Consider the following 20,178-nt stretch of genomic DNA (forward strand, 5'->3'; position numbering starts at 1 on the left):
TACAGTTTACCCAAACCGGCAAAATTCCATTATCGTCATCCTCACCCTCACCGTAAGCATCACCACATCTTTTCTGCAGCAAAAAACCAATATCTCTCGAACTCTCCTAAGCCCGCACAAAAAAAAAGCAATACAGTCATGGTCCCCCAACCCCCGAGTATTCCACACCTCCCCGTCCAATCCAGTCCTGCCACACACCTTAACCTCATCCCTAGTCAATGCAGCTACTACACTGGCCACTTACTTTACCTCTACCATTCGTACAAAAAAAAACTCGCTGCGCATACGCCAATTCATGCAAAAGATTCTACTCGTAACCACTGTCTCGTTAATTACAGCGTATCAAATAAGCCACTTTGGCCTAACCTGCTAGCTCTTCCGCTAAATCATGAGAAAAATCACCCCGACTACCCAACCAATCCATCCACAGCATAAAAATGCCAAGTCATCTTTGGGCTGCGACGAGAGTCGAATCCTTCTAGTAACGCATCATCGCCAAATTTCCACCAGTACAATCGAGGAAACCCCCGAGCATGACGCTTGCAGTAGCACAAACAGCCAACTGTCACGTACTACTGTAACAACATCACCCCATTGTCACACATGCACCAACCAGCTCTTCATCGTCATTCGGTAGTAACGGTGTCTCAATTACAGTACTACCAAAGATGCTAATTCCTTTCCCATCTGCCGCACTTGTATCTCTCTGTGGCGCAGAATCCTTTTTCTATCATACAGACTGAATACCAGTATCTTTGAAAATGCCTTGAATCATGTCCTCCCATTAAACGCCATTCCTCCATCAGATACGTCTCGTCCGAGATTTGTCTTGTATGCTGAGCAAAATGCACACCCCAGATTGCTTTCTGCGCCTTGAATATGACATCGATCCAGGCGTTGCCCACCCATGTATAGCCACCGTCGTAGATCAACCAGTTCCCAATGCCCACCGCTACTCTCACTGTTGCGTATAAACAATAAAGGAGAGGGGGCTGGGTAAGGGAACTAAAAAAAAATATGAGAGAAAGAAGAAAAAACGAGGGCGCCTTGATGCCGCTAAAATAAAACGAGAAGAAACCATGAAAAGTGATAAAAGTAGAAAAAGAAGAAAGAAGAAATCATCAAGTAGCATCCGACGCCGGTTCGGCCCAAATCAATAACCCCCATCTAGGCGCTCTAGATCCATTCCATATCTTCGTCTTCATCGCGTGACTCCGCTCCTTTACGTGGCCGTCCCCGTTTGCGTGGCTGAGATCCTGAGCGAGCTCGCTTTTTGCGGCCTCCGGGAGTGCCTACGCCTTTCCTCTTGCGACCCCGTTCGGGTGTTGTGCTCTCTTCTTCGCCTTCGCTAGGCGTACTCGGCCCCTCCAATGCCATCTCCTCATCGTCGTCGTCTTGCACCTTGAGCTCCTTGTCGACGTTCATCAGCTCCACAAACGCCTTACACTTCTGTGCCATTTTGCTGATCGTCTCCAGGCTGCTCACATGCGCCGTCACCTCGTCCCAGAATCGCTCTCCGTGAACTCCCTGCACTTTCATCGGCATCTTGTTGAGGTCCTTGGCCAAAGCCTTGGCTTTGCCGTCGTGTCGGCTTGTTCCCATTCCATACAGACGCCGGAGATGTGTGCGGGCTTCCCACAGGCAAGAAAGAATAATGGCCCCGGTAGTCAACTGGCGAAGTCGATTGGGGTCAACTTTGAGGCCGACGAGGGATTCACCCTCCGCGGTTGCCTGCGCTTCAACCGTCTCGCCCATTAGCTGGTCTGTAACTTCGTCCTGTTCCGTATGGTCCAGATCCAGACGCACGTCGAATACTTCCGACTCGATGAGGTGGGCAACTGCTGCGCCTGTTGTGCTCACAATCTTCTCCATCATGTTCACAATTGTCTGAAGCTCTCCAACCGTTTGATACTCGAAAAAGGCCATGTTCTCGATGACGAACCGGGAAAAGTCGAGGTGTGGTGGCATCTCTTCACTCGCGTCCAGCTGGGCAATGTCAAAGTTGACCAGTCCACACAGCTTCTCCAAGAAGCGCTGCCTGTTCTTCATTTTGCTAATCTTCAACACTTCCATCATAAGATGCAGCTTGGGTTGGAACAACTCAGGAATCGCCCCGTGGGAGTCTTTGACAATGTCTCGCTGGTAGTTGTAAGCCGATTGGATTGCCTTAACGTATTCTCTTTCAAGCACTGTCTCGTGCTTCTCGTGAAGTGACCGATGCTCCATAAAGGCGAGTTCCGCAATCTTTCGGTTTGACGATGTCTCTAGCGTCATCAGTGTCACTCCTGTCTCCTTGGGGTGCGTCAGACCTTGGCGGTTGATGCTGCCCAGGACTTCCATGGCTAAAAAGGCAAGTTCGTCTAGGCTGCCCAAGGAGATTCGCGTAATATCTTTGAGGAACCTTTGAGTAGTAGCACTGGCAACGTCGTCAAAGTTAGTGCCGCCCATCACCGTCAATTCTCTCTTTTTCTCCGTCGCCCCAGACTCGGCGGCGGCTTCGGATCGCCTTTCTTCCGTGAGGAGGAATTCTTTGAATGACTTGAGAATCATTGTTTCCAGAATAGGGACCTCCTCTTGGAAAACCTGCTGGAACGCTGTGTAGACCTTGGCCAACACGTAATTTCGCGGCCACGACTGGCAAACCAGGCCAATCGCTTCCAGAGATGCCTTTCGTGCCTCCAACGGCTGGGAAGGTGAGGAGAATGGCGATAGCACGTCCACAATGAGCCGAGGAACCGAGTCGCCCTGCCATTTGGGAAAGCGAGCCTTGAATATTTGCATCTGCTGATCCAGGTCGCAATGCTTCCCAACGCTGCCAACAATGATAGAGTAAGCAGCCAGATGGTTGATCCTCTTGCTATCCAGGGCAGCACCCCCAGCTCCTAGTTTCTGAATACCCAGCAGACCGGATGCGACTAGATTGCCCAATGGTCCAAAGTCTTTGAGCAAATCGCAGACTACTTTGGTACATGCGATCAAGTCATCCAAGGCTCCACGAGAGGAAATCTTTCCAATGCCTTTCAAGAGCTGGAGACGAATTTCGGTCAAAAATTCAGAGTGCACCGTGGGCAACTGGGGAAGTACGCGTTTGTAGATGACCGTCACGGCTCGAAACGCTGCCAATTCGTCGGTGCCACTGAAGCTTGCGAGATGAGGTTTCAGAAGTCTAATCTGCTCAAGACTGAATAGCTTGGGGTCGGCCTTGGCAAAGATTGTGAGCACTTGCAAGGCATCACGGCCGGTCGGTCCTCCTTCCTCCGAATCTCCGCTATCGATGAGGCCAAACATGCTGCTCACCAGGTGGGAGCAAACAGCAAATGGACCTTCCAGCGACTTGTCTTTCGGCCGAAGAATGGACCGAAACACCTTGTCTAGAATCTCCGTCACGTTTCCTGACTTGACGGTCTGGATGATCAGGGCCACATGTTCGGTCAAAGAGGTTTGGAATGCGGCCGAGTTGTCGCGGCCGTAAAAAGGAGCAAACCAGACTTCTTCAATCATCTGGCGGGCAAGGTCGCGAACACCTTCGTCAGGATCTTGTACACGTCGGAGAAGGCCATTAGCTATAGAACTGCGAAGTGCACTGTCGTGGTTGCGGAGATAGATATCGCGGGCAAGCTTCATGGCTCGCTTCCTAACACCAACACCGGCGTCTTGGAAGCGGTCGATGATCTTGGGTGTCAACGGAGATTCCAGAGCCGGCCTCAACGTGATGCAGCTTCCCAAAAGGCCAAGGGCAGAGTCTCTCACTTGCGTAGAGGAGTCGCTCGAACAATCTAGAATAAGTTGGATCACTGTGGAGTCCCCATCTAGGATGGATGGATCCGTCTCGAGAACCTGGTTGATACTTTTCAAGCTCTTGCTGCGGACTGTTGCTTGATCACCTGCCATTGAGCCAAGAAGAATGTTCAGGATCTTGCCAAAGGACTCAAAGAGCGGAGAACGCAGCAAAATAATGGAGTAGGAAAGCTTGGCTTGAGCAGGGCTGACGGCCTTGAAGGTGTATTCGTTAGAGAGCCATCGGCGGTCTTGAATCATCATCCGTAATCTGTAAGCAAGGCGTCCAAGTTCCCAGTCTCTCTCATCTTCATTGTCCTGGATTGCATCATAGCCCGCATGTACCCGAGCGGCCCAGTCAGTTATGAGGAACGACACAGCGCTGAACAGATATGGGTCATCTGATAGACGAGCCTGCAGGAACTCTAGCGAGGCACGGTAAGGTCCATCCCAGGCAACAATCTGCTCGATTGAGCTCTTCTGTTCAAGGACGTGGCAAGCCAGCGCCGCCAAATACCGCGACAGATCATCGACGTCAGTGGTTTCGAATGTGTTGGCAGTCTTTTTGACGTGAGATCGCAGGCGAGATATGGCCGCGCTCATGGTACCGAGGAGCTCAAGTGCCATGTTCTTGGCGGGAGCGGGTGTCTTGGGAGCCTCGAACAACTGCACCATCATGAGCATGAGGAGGCGCAATAGCAGCTCGGCTGATGGCCAATCCGGGGAATCAAGGCATGTCGTGAAGTCTTCGACGAAGAGATCCAGAAGGTTACGATATGGTGTGTCACCCGACTTCGTCGACCCAATAGCACGCTTCACAATAAAGTTGATAATGTACGAAGCATTCCGTCCGGCACCTTCACTGAGAGGGGCAGCTGCTGCCTCCAGTTCTTGGATGGCAACGGCGTGCTGCTGTGCGCCTTGTTCTTCGGTGTTGATAGAGGATGTGAATTGCGTCTTCTTGGCCCGGTTGTCGGGCAATTCATCCTCGCTCTCGTTGTCCTCGTCCATTTGATTATCGCCATTACCGAGAGCTTTAAGCACTGCAGTACGGCCACCCTCGCTCTCTTCCACCCTCCCAGAACTAGCCTGGACCAGTCGCATAAGAAGTGCCGACACCGGTTGAATGCTTCCGCCTTCGGAAAGCTTAAAATGGCGTGCGCTCTGTTTTCCCACGGGAAGCTTCTCTAGAGAGGTGAGGATATCGTCAATGATGCCCTGTCGCTGCTCAGGTTTGATAAGAAATATTTGGCAGAGCATGTCCATAGCAACACTGCGAATTCCATCAAACCGCTGTACTCCGACGGCTGAGTCTTTCTCAAAATAGGCGTTTTCGACAAAGATAAGCTTGGACGCGGTAAACTCTAGAGTGTTGAAGACGCTTTCCGAGAGCTCTACTTTCGTCACCAGCTCAGCAAGTGTGGCGAACAACTTCTGGCAGTTGAGAAAGGTAGACGACACAGCCTTTTTATGCTTTAGTACCATCCGGAATAAGTTGGCAGACGTTGAGTTTCGAAGCTCAACGAGGGGGATTATTATGTCTTCGGTGACAGTCTTGAAGATGTTGACGCATCTGTTGATGATGCTTTCCGAGTAGAGTCGCTTGTCTTCTCGGCCTCCAGACAAGATTCGCAGACAGGTACGCGCAGCTTTCATTCCTACTTCAACTTCTGCCAGCTGCTGAACCCATGAATCAAAGGCAGCTTCATCCCAGCTTTCATCAGCACGGATATCCATGCCATCGACCTGCTTCAGGCTACCGTCGCTCAGTTTCATGATCTGGAGAAGGCCCTCCACCGGAACTCTACCGAAGCACTTAAGTGCGATAGCCTTCTGGATAGCGCCTTGCATCTTCTGCTGCGTCGCGCCATTCAAGACGACCTCATTTTCGGGTGTCAGCGTCACGACGTGATCATATCCGGAGTCCATCCCCAAAGCTCGACCAACCGCCGAGAAGACGTTGCGCATAAGCGAGTCGAGAGACTCTAGAGCGGCTTCAGCTCGTTGCTGTTGGTCAAGACCGCCGCTGCTAACGAGGCCCTGGTCCCCTAGAGCCATATACCTCTCCTTCTTACGGGAAGAAAGGTTCTCAGGGGCGGACGGTATATGGGCAAATTCTAGGTACTCGTCCCTCTTGATATGAGACAAAGGAAGCTCAACTCGAAACGAGGCAGGATTGTAGTTGAAGTTTACATCAGATGATGCAGAAACGGCTGTTAAATTACCGTCCGGGCTGGCAGGCAACGCTGACGGCGCCTGCAACAGCGGAGTCTCGAGCTCAACTTGAGGCTGAGAAGCGTCAACATAAGCTGAGGGATCAAAGCCCCCTCGTCTTGACGGGATGACCACTTCTATCCTTGACTGAGGTTTCGGTGCCTCGTAATTATCTGTACGAGCTGCGTGATTCTCAATACTACCGGGCTGTATAGCCATATCCCTCGAGACGGTTCGGCTCTTGTTGCCGTTCACGCTAACAGCATGAGGGTTCACGACATTGGGCTTGGTAGCCTTGAAGTAGCCTCCGACCTTTTCGTAAACGGCTCGCGTGATAGGAGATAGTCCCTGTGAAAGACTTCCGGGCCGAGAGGTTGCTTGCCCTGTCAACACGGACTTGAAGTTGCTGCATAAAAAGTAAGCAGAGGCACTTGGGACTACGTTTAAGAAGCAGTTTGTCCCAAACTTACTAGTGCGTTCTTTGGGATGGCTTTATTTCGTGCAGCACAAGGTCAACGGCCTGCTTTGTGTTTCTTGGTAGGTGAGGCTGCCCAAGGGCTTCTCTGTTGAGTCGGTCGAAGTCGCTGTGGGGGAAGATATCGGAGATGGATGGAGCTGGCGAGCCAAAGCCTATGTTGGGATCGGGGATGATTTCTATGAGGAGAGGATGAGTAGGTATAAAATGGGAGAATATAGATTGATGCAAGAAAAGTAGAAAGTAAAAGAAATATCAAGCAGAGGTAGAACAGCGACTGACCAGGAACAAACGGCACAGTGGAGGTTTGGGGTGAGTACGGCAAAGATTCTTGCAATGTGAAAGGTCGTGAAATCGCGTTTTGCGAGGCGGCCGCGCTGTGGTTGGCGCTTGGCCCATCCTCGAGGTAGTCCATGTTGCGTGGCTGCATTGTGTTTGTTTGCCAGAGTCTCGATGTTGGCGAGGCCTCACCAGAGACGCATTGTCGGTACAGGAGCTACTGGGACATCAGCCGCTCCCCCAGCGTGTCATGGAAAGAAGCTGCGAGATTTGAACACGGCGGAAACGAGGGAAACTTGGGCCGAAAAGAGGACTCGTGGCGTCGAGACGGATTCCGGGGCGAATGCACACTGCATTAATAGAAGCGAGTGCGGCTTCAATGCGTGCCCAAACGCTGCACAGTTGGGTTTGGGTATTGCTTCGTCGAATCTTCGAATCACGCGCTGGCGCAGCCTGGAGAATCCGACAGCCTCGCTGGACCAATCTCGAAAGTCAAAAAGGATCCAATGGCCCGTGCGCCCCGCCTTGCGCCAATCAGCGGCGCTTCCGGAGCCGGTACCTTGCTTTATCAGTTATTCCGGATTATCAACCCCCTGCAAGGCCTGCAAGATCTTTTGCCAGTTGTCTTGCATGACAATTTTTGTACAGCTGGTTCCACGCGATCCCTCCCATTGCACAAGTAGAATTCGTCATAGTGTCTCTGCGCTGGCAAACTGACGAAGAAAATGGCTGCCATTGGGTCCATGGTGTTCTGCACCGACTGCGGAAACTTGCTCCCGGCCACCAAAGGAACCGAGCAGAATGTGCTGAGCTGCGAGTGCTGTAGCGCCGAAAATAAAGGTTTGGCTCTCCGGATTGGGCAGCATTTCAGTTGGAGTAGAGAGGAAAAAATTTTAACAAATGAGCTTCTCAGATACTGGCGCAAAGATTATTGTGACAAAGTCCAAGCCCTCAGATTTCCCTTCTTTCCTGCGGCAGAAGCTGCAGTCCAGCGTCCAATCTGTCGAGCGTCACACACTCAACACCGAGAGCACGGTTCGCGAGCGATGTCCAAACTGCGGCCGAGAAGAAGTCAAATACACAACAGTGCAACTGCGAAGTGCCGACGAAGGCTCAACCGTTATATATAACTGCGAGTGCGGATACAGTTGGCACGAAAACAATTAAAATATGTCTGGGAAGTTTCATTATTTATAACACGGAATTTTATCTATTTTTTTCGTCCTTTCTTCTATGCAGAGGCGCCGGCCACTTCTGGGATCAACGCATATTCCGTCTGGCCACCCCTCTCATACTCGGCCATATCTAATGCTACAATGACACTCTCACGAACAACCTGCTCTTTGTCTTGGAGGAATCGCTTCAAGATGTCCTCGACGCCCTCCTCATCACCGAGGCTGCCTAGAGCCTCGGCAGCTTCGTGACGCACCATGCTCGCCTCTTCAGTGTTGCTCAGGGCCTCAGTAAGGGCAGGAATGGATGCAGGATGTGAAAGCTGTCCAAAGACGAATGCAATCTCGTGGCGGAAAAGTGCTGAGGAGTCGGCAAATCCCTTGGCGAGAGCGTTGACGGCAGGGACGGCAGTCGGGCAGTCTGGAGGGGAGGCGAGATCGCGGAGGGCAAACATGGCACGATATCGCATGAAGAGAGGCTGGTTGACATCCATCAGCACTCTGCCGAGTTCGTCAACCGACTTTTCGGACTCGGGCATAGGAGGTGCCGGGTCGACTGAAGCAAAGTCACTAGAATAATGTATTAGCGAGAAATTCAAGAGCATCAAGAATACAAATCATTGGCATAGATTTACCTTTGACGCAGCTTCTCTTGTTTCCTTGCCTCGGAGTTTTCCCATTCAATGCGATCAATGGCAATCTCACAAGTCTCCGTAACAACAACTTCCTCGCCAGCACGATCTCTGAATTGTCGGAGCAGATCCAAGCTGGAGGCATTGCCCAAGGCGCCCAGAGCTTCAGCAGCCTCATGTCTGCACATGGGGTCCTCCTTAAGATCTGACAGGACATCACGCAGCGGTGCAATAGCCGCTTCATTTCCGGTCTGTCCAAGGCAATATGCGAGCTCGTGCTTCAGCAGAGCAGAGGGTGAAGCAAAAGCAGCGGCGATGGCTTCGATAGCCGCAAGGGCGGATTCGGGGTCGGTTTTGGCGACATGTTTGAGAGAGAACAGAGCACGGAAGCGCACAGGAAGGGGAGTGTCTTCAGAGCAGAGGCTCTGCCTGAGACTTGCGACAGTAGCGCTAGACATGACGAATTGCAATTTCTATAAAGTTGAGGGTATCTCGAAACAAACGACAAAAAGACAAGTTTGCACGGCTCGTAAACCGAGATGCACGCATCTATCGAACGAAAATTTAGGTGGGGTGGTGGGGTGACACTTTGAATTTCTCTTATCAGATGCCGAACGGCGATTTGCGAAAAAGCGAAAGGGAAAAAAAAAGTAAAAAAATTTCATCAGCGTTTCGTTTATAGTATGCAAATCGATCAAGGTTGGCATGCCATGAGAAGTGGATAACCACTTCAGCGGTTCCATGGTCTAACGGTTATGACTGCGGATTCTGATTCCGCCAGCGAGGGTTCGACTCCCTCTGGAACCTTAGATTCTGTCTTTTTTTCTTTCAATTCTTTTTGCCACGTCATGTCCAACAACTCGATAATAGTTTCCTGATTGTAGTCTATGCATCTTGAACTCTCTTTGGGTTTCGATTTGTTTTTGCCCTTTTCTTAGCACCTTCAAAGATCTGTTCAATGTTTTTCTATTGAATGAACCTGTCAACGTCGGAGAGACACCCCAGAGGTGGCGAATAGCGTCTAATGGCTAGCGCATCCAGCGTCTTCATCCCTTACCCTGTATCATTCTCTTGAAAATCCAAATCCTAGTGCTCCATAACTTCTACAACGTTGGTGCTATTCAATTTCATATCACATGGTTCTTCAAAGTCCATTACTTCAGATTTTCATCCGTTGGCTGCAATAGTGCTGTTGTGTTGCGATCCCGATCTCGGCCAGGCTGGATTACCAACTCCAGCTATCCACTGAGGCAGCTCACATTATTAAGCTTCCATCCACCCTCCAATTCCGGCCCGAAGAATCGACAATTCTCCCACTTCATACAACATCACAGGACCTTTGATACCTGGTACGAACTTTGTCACTCTACTCCGCAAGAATAAAGGAACCGAATCTTTCGACCGTTGAAATCACAGCGGACCATCACTGCAACTCAGGACCTTTATACATACAGCCGCCGCAATGGCGCCATCATTAGAGGAGCCCGAGGCCATCGCCGACGTCCTCGCCAACCCTCTCAAGCAGAAACCCCAACTCGTTGCTCCCGAGCCAGAACACTGTCCAGGCCCCGAATCAGAGCGTGCCGGAACAGCGTCATCATGCGATGGCTGTCCTAACCAGGCCATCTGCGCATCTGCCCCCAAGGGCCCCGATCCAGACATCCCGATCATCACGGCGCGGCTGGAGCACGTCAAGCACAAGATCCTGGTGCTCAGCGGAAAGGGCGGCGTCGGAAAGAGCACATTTACCAATCTTCTCGCTCACGCCTTTTCAACGAACCCGGATAGTACGGTGGGCGTCATGGACGCCGACATTACAGGCCCCAGCACGGCCAAAATGCTGGGCGTGGAGGACGAGACCATTCACGTCAGCGCTACGGGTATGTCGCCCGTGTGGGTGACGGAGAACCTGGCGGTCATGTCAATACAGTTTATGCTGCCTGATAGAGACGCCGCGATTATCTGGAGGGGACCGAAGAAGAATGGACTGATTAAGCAGTTTCTAAAGGACGTGGAGTGGGGAGAACTGGATTTCCTGCTGGTCGATACGCCGCCGGGAACGAGCGACGAGCATCTGAGCGTCAACTCGTTCCTGAAGGAGAGCGGGATTGACGGCGCCGTGGTGGTAACAACGCCACAGGAAGTTGCGCTGCTGGACGTGCGCAAGGAAATCGACTTTTGCCGCAAGGCCGGCATCAGGATCCTGGGGCTGGCGGAGAACATGAGCGCGTTTGTGTGCCCCAACTGCAAAGGTGAAAGTCAAATCTTCAAGGCCAGCACAGGTGGTGGCCGAGCGCTGGCGGAGGAGATGGACATTCCGTTCTTGGGGTCGGTGCCTCTGGACCCGAGGATACGCATGGCGTGTGATTATGGAGAGAGCTTCTTTGACTCGTTCCCTGATAGCCCGGCTTGTATTGCGTTTAAGCAGGTGGTGAGGAATGTAGGACGGCAGCTGGGCTTGGATGAGAAGAGCGTGCTGCCGGAATAGACTTGTCTAACGCCAGAACAGAAGGACAAAAAACATTGTATATAATTGGATAAATAACGAAATCAGGCATAGCAAATGCGATAGTTCCCGTTTTATTTTATTAATGATTCTACGTGGTTAGCTGCGTTGGAACTTCCTCCAAATCCTCTGTCGATTCTATATCAATCACCTTGTTCACCTCGGCCGTGTTGCGTATCAGCTCCTTGGCGCCGGCGTAGAGCATCCTCGTCTCGGCATTGCATGTGATGGGGAGATAGTACAGCAGAACATAAGGCACGGATAACCGTCCGTCGGGCTACATAGTGATGTTGTTGGTTAGCCATGTTAAATATGTATATCGGTATATGGTTGGTAGAGTCCTCGTGGAAAGGGAGGGGCATCGGCTCACCATTGTCAAGGGATAGCTGAGGAGGATGAATCGAGGGGCGTGGTCGGGGAGGTCGTCGGCGATCTCGTCGAGGGATGTGTATGTAACCTTGTCTGCATCCTGGTGGATTTCGTGGGTGGTTTTATCAATCAGGTCTATGCATTTCAAAGAGCCGCTAGTTAGCATCGTATGTTCAACTCTCTCCTCCCCATAGCCAGGACTCTCGTTGCAGCCGCCGCAACAGCAGGAGAGAGACAACCGCGACGTACATACATATAACTGCTTGAGGCTTGCTCGCCCGGGACGTCGTCAAGCGGAACTTGCGCAAGTGCTCTTTGGTCTCGCCGGAGATGTTGTAGAGCCTGGATTCGGAAGCCTGTTTTACCCTCGAGTTAGAGGGGTATCTTTCAACTTGGCGGGGTTGTGATGGGAGGGACAGGACTCGCCATGGCTAGGTAGGAGTTTGTGAAGCTGGAAAGAAGCTGCTGCGGGTGATGTCAAGCCTCTCAGGAGAATTGAAGCAATACAGATCTAGCTGTAGATCAAAGGTGGCACGAGATTGACGGGATTTGATGCCTCCAGAAGCCCAACCCAGCAGTTGATCTCGCCTTATTCTTAGCTCCGGCCCTGATAAAAAGCTCCCCCCCAAAAGTCACCCCCGCTATAAGCCCATTGATTATTCCCCCACATAATCCAGTTGTAATCTATCGCAGCGGCTTTCCGGCCTCGCCCGCAAAAAAAATGGCGTCACGGGCCGTCTTCACGCGCCCTCTTTGTCCCATCGCTGCGGGTTCCGGTTTTTGCTGAAGCTCGGACTCTTGAATTTTCATTTTCCATTCCAATCGTTAATTATCTATTTGAATACGGAATTGAACCCCTCTTCTTCTCTCTATCATTTAGGCTGTTGATGCCCAATTGGAGCAAATTAAGACGCAAAATAAAAAGAGAATAAGAGGGACATTCACGCCTCTTTGACGTCTTACCCGTCTTCCATCTCCACCACCTCTTTTACCCATGTTCTCGCGGCTATCACAGGCTACAACTCATCGCTTACTCACAGCCACATCTCCTTCCTTCATCACCCAATCCCTCGCTCGACCGGCCGCCTTTTCCTTGAAAATGTCAGCCACCGGAAGCAGCACCATCCATACGGCAGCATGCCTAATCATTGGCGATGAAGTGCTGGGCGGAAAGGTATGTAAAATGCACTGCGTTATTTGAGTTGGATGACGAGAAGCTAATGGAATCAAAAACAAACAGACTGTTGATGTCAGTACCTATGCCGAGGTAGAATGAGTGGGGGAGCATGAGTTGACGGGTTTCACAGACAAACTCGGCATACATGGCAAAATGGTGCTTTTCTCTCGGCATCGTGAGTCTTACATCTCGATATTGGTGTTTGAGAACCTTGATGAGCTGACGCCCTATGCGCCGGTGTAGAACCTGAAACGTGTCGAGGTCATCGAAGACGATGAGAGCGATATCATGGAGGCCGTGCGCCGAATGAGCAACCGCTATGATTTTATCATCACTAGGTAAGCGATTCACCATCCAGAACTGAAACACCAAATCATATTCTCTTTCTAATCATCATGAATCCAATCTTCAGTGGCGGCATTGGCCCAACGTAAGAAACGCCCTTCCCATCTTCCATCTATAGTCCCCCCCATCTCACAGCAGTCATCAAAATTTCACAGGCACGACGACATCACTTACCCGTCCATCGCCAAGGCCTTCAACCTCCCCCTCAAGCTCCACCAAGAAGCCTACGAGAAGATGAAGAAGCTCTCAAAACCGCACCCGAAGCAGCCCAACTTTGACTGGAACGTCGATTCGCCGGCCCTCAAGGCTAGGCTCCGCATGGTTGAACTCCCGACAGACGAGTCCCGCGATCTGAGCGAGCAGTTCATCTTCCCGAAAGAAGATTTGTGGGTTCCCGTTGCGGTTGTCAACAGGAACGTGCATATCCTACCAGGAGTGCCGCTGCTCTGTGAGCAACAAATCCTTTACGTTCTTCGGAGAAAACAAGGCTAATGAAATATTTTTCTGTGTCTCATAGTCCAAAAGCTGCTTGACGGACTGAAGCCCCACGTCATCCCCAGACTGGAGGGCAAAGAAACTCACCGAATCTTAATCTCCACACCTCTACCTGAGAGCGAGATAGCGGAGTACCTCACCCAGTTGGAAGCCAAGGCCAAACCTCACGGCGTCAAAGTCGGCAGCTATCCTCGATGGGGCCTGAAACGAAATACAGTTACGTTGGTCGGAAAGTACGTTCTTACTCTAAATCATCATCCCGTTTCTAGAACCCCCAGTTAATGTTTTGTTTCATAGGGATAAGGACTATCTGGAAAGCCTTGTAGCGGAAGCAGAGGAGGCGGTTCAGGGCAAGCGTGTCTCGAAAGAAGACGAGCTCGACGAGGCGGAGAAGAAGCTCTAGTCGAGAAGAAATCTCCAGCGTCGTATGTAGCGTTCACCTCCTCCTCTATACAGGTAGCACAAAATACAAATCTTGTCCTACCACGAGAGAGGACATGCATCTTCTACTACCGTTCCCTCCACTGTCTCGGACCGCGCCTCTCGTCTGTTCCTTGCTGGCTTTTGCCGAAGCGAGCTTCTACGACTCGTACTAGTCCACAACGCCCGGACCCTATCGCGAAAGGCACTGCTTTGGTGTCAGTTCGGACTAGTTAACCGTCAATGTCTCACCCAGAACCCGTGGCATGGCAAGGATGTAATTGATGCCTATTAGAACCCTTGTAGAACCCTAGAGATAGGCGCACAACGACGCGAGACAGGCGTACTGTAGCGGAGGGGAGATGCTATGCACAATACGGTGATAGTGGTGCTAAGTGGGTGTATATCCATCCAGTATATCGTGGCTCGGTCCAAGTGTTGGAGGGCCTGGCGCTGTTTTACGCTCGTGCCATCTTCTCCACGATTCAGCCTACAGCCAAGGCATGTCTAAATGGTGGCATGGCTGAGCTATTGGAAACGCGTAGGTTGAACTATGGCTCTTGATTTCAGCCTCAGGGTAACTACGCCAACGGTATACACGGGCTGTACAGTATAGTATATGTTGCAGATGGAGAGGTATCTTATAGCTATTCTTCCCATACTCCGTCTAATGTTTCTCTCTGTCTTGTTCATCTCTCAAAATTACAATTGAAGAGTCCAAATGAAAACCCTCGGTAATACGTCGACATCTTTTCTTTAAGTGTAAGCCGCAAGCTGGCATTTATACTCGGCAGCACTCTGACACGTTCAAAGCTCAGCTCAGAGCCATCACCGCTGATCAAACCCCACTTGGCTCGTTTCTCGACCGCAAGCCAAGGACGTGACGAACTGGTGCCAATTTAGTCATTTTCCGTATCATCATGGATCCCCAGAGTTGCATCGTTGTCAGCCTCCCAGCAGAAGAGCAGCTGCCCAGTTTGGATCTGACTGGCTCCCCCTTTGGGCTCTCTCTGCCCGGCAGTTATGGATCGAGCAAAAGAAAGAAAAAATCCGGCGAGGGGGGGAGCGGATGAGCGGATTACGTGCATGCAGATATCAAAATCCCCGTAGTCTGCTTGCCGTTGCTTGACTTTGATGAAACCAGCTGTTAGACGGAAGCCAGCTGTTTTACATATGTTGCTGGGACCATCTCAGCTGAGCTAGCAGCACTGGCACTACCTGAGCTGTAACATCGGCACTGATTTTAGACTCTTCAGTACTGCAGGTACGAAGTACAGAATAGGATGTTGGTTCTCTGTATCTGGTAGGTAAGCCAACGTAGGGTGGTAATCCGATGCTACAGTACGAGTATGTGTAATACTCTGCGAGATTCGTGATGGTTGAGCGAAATACGCCAATTTTGCCAATTGATAATGAAGCTAAAAAACAATCAATTGAGATTTGCGGCAGGGCAGAGAGGGGGTGCCAAGACAAAGATTCAGGTGCCTCATCGGAAACACACTATTGCGATGAGAATCTTTATCGAACCGGCCTGTCGTACCCCGTATTACGGGTACAGGTACAACCGATGATGACGTTTTTGGGTCTCAAATATGCTTGAAAATGTAGCACTTTCGCGCAAAAAGAGCTTTCGCCCAGGGCCAAAAGGGGGACAAGGGGGCAAATGGTCGACCGGGAGGGGAGATGAAGAGGCCAGTGGAGACGGTGCGTGTGGAGGTGTCGAATGTGGAGAGCAATCATTCTAGAAGGTTGATAAGTGGCGCGAGATGGAGCTTTTTGGCTTGAGCTTCATTTCAATTGATTGCGGAAGAATATATCCATGCGCGATACCTGATGCTGCTTGAGATGAGATGTGGAAGACGCGATAGGGCAATTCAAGCAGTAGCTTCCCCGAGGATGCGGTCCATGCTAGCTTCAGGTATGGAGTATGTTTATTCTGCCGGTACAGATAGGGCACGAGCTGTATAGCTTGTGCATGTTGTATTTGTACGCATCTGTAGCATAGTTAGTCTGGACATGTAATTACTCTGTCGGGTCAGAACAACAGTCCTTGACTCGTCAATATAGAGCTGGGAACGACAGGGGCTACTAGAGAGAGAAATGGAAGAGCGAGAAAATCCGAAAATTTGTCCGCCTGAGAGACATGATTGACATTGAAAAAAGTGACAGAAGAGGAAGAAAAAATATGAAAAGAAAAAGCTTACCCCAGATGCCGGGTCTGCGCAAATTGCTAATGACGTCCACGCCTCTAGTGTGTGTTGTCCAGGGTCATTCCGTATCAAAATTGGCTTCACAGACTCGCGATCCACCTGCGACGGATCGTCTAGGCTGGTTGGGACCCAAGAAATCGGCACCGGACCGAAAAGAGGACTGCGGCGCCACGACTCGCTCACGATTCGACGGGCGAAACGGGCTCCGAGACAGAAGCTGGTGTCGCAGAGCTGGAAAACGAAGCCTGACTCGCTCGTGTGTTTGTGCGTGCGCGCGCGTCAAGATGCACCAAGACCCAATCATTTCCTCACCTTCAAGCAGTAGTCGAGATGCTAGTAGGCATAGCATCCTCGCAGCGGGCGGCATCTACCATCGTCGAGGCTTTAGACTGGCTCGAGTCGAGCGGCTGTGGTGTTGGTCGTTGGCAACAATGTCCAACCACGGCCCTCTTTTTGGCGCTTCATCTGCGAGGTACTTGTACCAAATACCAAATACAGGCTCATCAAGCGCTTGATCTGCTGCCTCAGGCTCTATCGCGAGGCCAACAACACTGTACAGTAGGTTGCATGTGAGTAATCGGGTCGGCCTGCCGGTCGCATTGCCGCCCGTCTCAACATCTGCATGACAGAGAGCTCAACTTGGGTTTGACCCACGCCCATGTTTGTATGCACGCCCAATACCAATCGCCTGCAAAAGCTCACGCGAGGCTGCATGATATCAGACCTGGCGATGCAGCTCCAGTCGTGTGCTGTGTTGCCCCAACTGCAACCTGCTTCCGGTCGGCGGCAATAGTAGAGCCGGCATGGAACAGATGTACGAGTAGGTAGGATTCATTCACTGGATGGGGTTGATGGTTCCGCGAGACCCCCAAGATGTGAATGTGGTCGAGATGGAGGAGCACATACACACACGCCCAATACACCAGCAACTGTTCACCCATCCATCCATCCATGGATCGAATCGGGTTCCGCACTTTGGGCAAAAGTCGAAAATGGTCTCATTGTTGAAGTGAACTGGAGACCAGTTTGATTGGCGCAGGGGTAGTTAAGGTAATTGCACCTCCACCAGGCCATCGTGCTAGTACTCGTACGGCATAGCAATCGAGCTGTAATTGATGCTAGCAGTGGTAGCACAGCGACTGTACGGAGTGCGAGTAGCGAGCTGCGATTGATGCGTCAGGGGCGGCAACGAAGAGAGACAAGCATCAGGACTCTCGTTGATTATGAATGGCGCCATCCGAGGAGCAGAGGCCACTCTCGGGCAGCAATTGACGACCGGGGTGTTGCTTTCAACAAGCACCCATGGATCATCAAGCAGCTTACCCCGGCTATACATACATGTCCAGGTACGAAGTAGCAGTAGCACCAACTTGTCTGCCGTTAAATTTGCAACGCGAGCGGCGGAAGAACCGGCTCGAGTTGCCGCGACATTGACCGGATCTTTTTTCCTGCTTCTCTCGTGTGTAGATGTTGTATGTGCGAGTATCGTAACATCGTGTAATACTGCCACTGCCGCTTATGGCCAGAACTCCATGTCTGATGCGATACGGAGCACAAGGACTCTGGATTGCCGAACCAAATCCAGGGGCTGGGTAGCGAGAAGCGACGCGACGGCAGACGAGACGAAGCAACGTTGATGCTTGGCTTGGTAGAAGTACGGTTGAATTGATGGTGTAGAGAAGTACTCGTAGAGCATCGGAGTACTTGCAGTGTTTGGTGCGACGGAAGGCACTACTAACGGTCGCCACGTGAAGCCGGATATTACAGGTCCCCGGTTGTACTTTCTTTCCATTGTCTTTTCTTTTTGATCGCTTCTACTTCTTTAGCGAGAGAGACATCGCTTGGCTTATCTCGAGGCCAATGCCAACGATGCCAATCAATGCTGAAAATAGCATGTGAGTATCGAGCCTACATGGTTGTACGGAGCAGTGGCAGCAGCAGTGATTGATGCTACCGGTCTGTGCTGGCACTTTGGCCACAACATCACGGCTGGCCTGCCTGTTTGGTCTGGTCATTACAAAGAACGAGGGCATGTCATTGACGGAAATAAGACGAAGGTGGCATCGACGTCAAAGGAGGTTTTGTCGGTCAAAGACGGCATCCAAATCTAAGGCACGGGGACATCACGGATATCGCCTCACAGAGTGCACGTGCTTACATGTAGTCAAAGAGACGGAGGATCTGGCGAATCCTTTGTCTTTGCTGCCGTGAGCCCTGAAAGGAGAATTTGGAAGAAAAAGGAGCTGATTGAGAAACATCTACGGTCAAAGCTTGATACTTTATCTCTGTCTTGGTTGCAGCTGTGTTTGCCTGAAATGACTGTAACTGTAAGTGTACACACTCCGGACACAGGATGTGTATTATACCCTTGTCTTCAGCGGACAAAGCTAGTGTACTCGTACGAGACATTCAATGCAATTGAAGAAAGAAAAGAAGCTTGGACCTCGTGTAAGCTATTCGGCAAAAGAAGATTGAAATTATAAAGAAATGGAAAAGAGAAGCACACGGAGAAAAAAACAGCTCGTGAAGGTGGAAGCGAGGAGCTAATATCAGTTGATTAATGGCAGACGCAAAATGGAGCTCACGCCCCCCCACACGAACTACGATGGTGCACTTGGACCGATTCGCAGACCGAGGCACAACGGCCGCCGTCTCTTGATGGGGACGGATGCGGATCATGGCGACCGAGTTATAGCTTCGAGAAGCCAGTATCTACGGCTGTTGAAGGAACGTGCGAAGAAAAGAAGAGGATGAAGCAAAAGGGAGATGGCGACAGACAACGGAAGAGACTCCAAGCTGGGAGAGAGGCAGACAGCGCAGACAAGCAGCAAGCAAGGGGGTTGCGCTAATAACATCGTCCTCCACTTTGGGCACATGCTAACTCTGTACGAGCAGCCCGTGGTAATTCCGCCTGATGCTACTGTACCTTTATATCTCCCGGTAAAGGATGCGTGAGGGTGTCGCGTTCTAATTTTTTTTTTTGCCTCCATCGCTGGCGCGTGCCCTTGCATTGAAAGCTGCGATGCCGACTGGCTGCGGTCCGGGGTACATGCTACACGCACCTCGACACATGCACGGCCTAGGGAGTTAGTTGCAGCGGCAGACGCGCATGTATGGAGTACTTTGGGCCGTCGCTGCACAGTGATGTGATGAGCGACTGGCAAACATGAATCAGAACGAGACGGGAGGACGAAAGAGATGCCATGACAAAGCGGCCGGAAGGGGTCCGGGCGTTGACAAGGGGGGAGCCAGGGAGAAGAAGCCAAAAAAGGGTGATTTCTTGAGTGAAATATGAGAAAGATGAAGTGAAATCAAGCAAATGGGGTGCTCGTACTGGGGGGACGCTAGCACTTTGAGACTACGACAGTAGTACCCGTAACTTGTACTTTGACGAGTTGAACCCAGACATTTGATGGATGGATGCCATGCAAACAACGTTGGACAAACATTTGGTGAATGTTCGCATGCCGTGGTCCGTATCTGCAGCACTGGCGTCCACATCAGATGTACACGGCCGGTTACCAATCAATGCTTGTACAAACAGAGGAAGACAACAGCACAAGAGAGAGAGAGATTCATGTTCTCCTTTATTCCGCGTATGTACTTCGTAGTGCTTGCTCCATTATCGAGGTCTACATTAGGCACAGGCAAGCATTGGCAAAAAAGCATTGACTGGCACTTTTACGCGCGCTCTTGAAAGCAGTCAATGGAGTGATAGGGAAATCAAGGTGCGCTAGTCAAAACCCCATGCTTGCTTGAAATGCACTTCGCAGCTCCCTGCGGCAAGGCGCCACTCCGACCTCCTGTCCGGCTGCAAGTACCCCGTCGCGGAGTACCAGGTACTGCGGATTGTGTGGAGTACAGGTATCAACCGCCGGCCCTTTTTTTCTGGTGCTTCAATTCTTTCAATCACTCTTTCATCATATCGTACAAAGTGGCACTGCGTGCGAAGTACATGCCTGTCTTGGTAAGAAGATGTCTCAAGCTGTGAAATCTTTAAACTTTCCTTATCGAAAATGTATCATATCATACTGACCCCATCATCTTGTGTTGGGCGAGCATTATCAGCTTCGATGTACTTCCAACTCCATACCTCAAGTCTGGTGT

At 51.0% G+C, this 20,178-nt stretch overlaps 7 protein-coding genes and 1 non-coding gene across 8 annotated transcripts; 4 read left to right on the forward strand and 4 right to left on the reverse strand.

The window, feature by feature from the left end:
- Window positions 1-1,176: 1,176 nt before the first annotated feature.
- M431DRAFT_71209 (hypothetical protein) lies at window positions 1,177-6,881 on the reverse strand (the record flags this gene model as incomplete). Its single annotated transcript, XM_024921871.1, has 3 exons — window positions 1,177-6,397; window positions 6,462-6,645; window positions 6,749-6,881. 3 exons carry the CDS (start codon window positions 6,879-6,881, stop codon window positions 1,177-1,179), a joined length of 5,538 nt encoding a protein of 1,845 aa, XP_024780586.1.
- Window positions 6,882-7,470: 589 nt separating this feature from the next.
- On the forward strand, window positions 7,471-7,912 carry M431DRAFT_71797 (hypothetical protein; the record flags this gene model as incomplete). The annotated part of the gene is made up of 2 exons (XM_024921952.1): window positions 7,471-7,585; window positions 7,659-7,912. The coding sequence occupies 2 exons, from the start codon at window positions 7,471-7,473 to the stop codon at window positions 7,910-7,912; spliced, it is 369 nt and encodes a 122-aa protein (XP_024780587.1).
- Window positions 7,913-7,976: 64 nt separating this feature from the next.
- M431DRAFT_489702 (hypothetical protein) lies at window positions 7,977-9,007 on the reverse strand (the record flags this gene model as incomplete). The annotated part of the gene is made up of 2 exons (XM_024916715.1): window positions 7,977-8,487; window positions 8,553-9,007. 2 exons carry the CDS (start codon window positions 9,005-9,007, stop codon window positions 7,977-7,979), a joined length of 966 nt encoding a protein of 321 aa, XP_024780588.1.
- A 277-nt stretch (window positions 9,008-9,284) lies between these two features.
- On the forward strand, window positions 9,285-9,356 carry M431DRAFT_t7. The gene has a single exon. It is a non-coding gene; the product is annotated as a tRNA-Gln (tRNA).
- A 655-nt stretch (window positions 9,357-10,011) lies between these two features.
- On the forward strand, window positions 10,012-11,037 carry M431DRAFT_489703 (hypothetical protein; the record flags this gene model as incomplete). The annotated part of the gene is made up of 1 exon (XM_024916716.1): window positions 10,012-11,037. The coding sequence occupies one exon, from the start codon at window positions 10,012-10,014 to the stop codon at window positions 11,035-11,037; it is 1,026 nt and encodes a 341-aa protein (XP_024780589.1).
- A 109-nt stretch (window positions 11,038-11,146) lies between these two features.
- Window positions 11,147-11,853, reverse strand: M431DRAFT_489704 (hypothetical protein; the record flags this gene model as incomplete). The annotated part of the gene is made up of 4 exons (XM_024916717.1): window positions 11,147-11,332; window positions 11,426-11,559; window positions 11,678-11,780; window positions 11,851-11,853. 4 exons carry the CDS (start codon window positions 11,851-11,853, stop codon window positions 11,147-11,149), a joined length of 426 nt encoding a protein of 141 aa, XP_024780590.1.
- A 670-nt stretch (window positions 11,854-12,523) lies between these two features.
- Window positions 12,524-13,844, forward strand: M431DRAFT_883 (hypothetical protein; the record flags this gene model as incomplete). Its single annotated transcript, XM_024923892.1, has 8 exons — window positions 12,524-12,598; window positions 12,665-12,673; window positions 12,732-12,776; window positions 12,845-12,939; window positions 13,014-13,031; window positions 13,102-13,394; window positions 13,464-13,674; window positions 13,739-13,844. 8 exons carry the CDS (start codon window positions 12,524-12,526, stop codon window positions 13,842-13,844), a joined length of 852 nt encoding a protein of 283 aa, XP_024780591.1.
- Window positions 13,845-16,731: 2,887 nt separating this feature from the next.
- On the reverse strand, window positions 16,732-17,096 carry M431DRAFT_503087 (hypothetical protein). The gene has a single exon (XM_024918261.1). The coding sequence runs from the start codon at window positions 17,022-17,024 to the stop codon at window positions 16,770-16,772; it is 255 nt and encodes an 84-aa protein (XP_024780592.1). The 5' UTR covers window positions 17,025-17,096; the 3' UTR covers window positions 16,732-16,769.
- Between the last annotated feature and the right edge of the window lie 3,082 nt (window positions 17,097-20,178).

This window comes from Trichoderma harzianum (assembly GCF_003025095.1).
Source record: "Trichoderma harzianum CBS 226.95 unplaced genomic scaffold M431scaffold_1, whole genome shotgun sequence".
Lineage (NCBI taxonomy): Eukaryota > Fungi > Ascomycota > Sordariomycetes > Hypocreales > Hypocreaceae > Trichoderma > Trichoderma harzianum.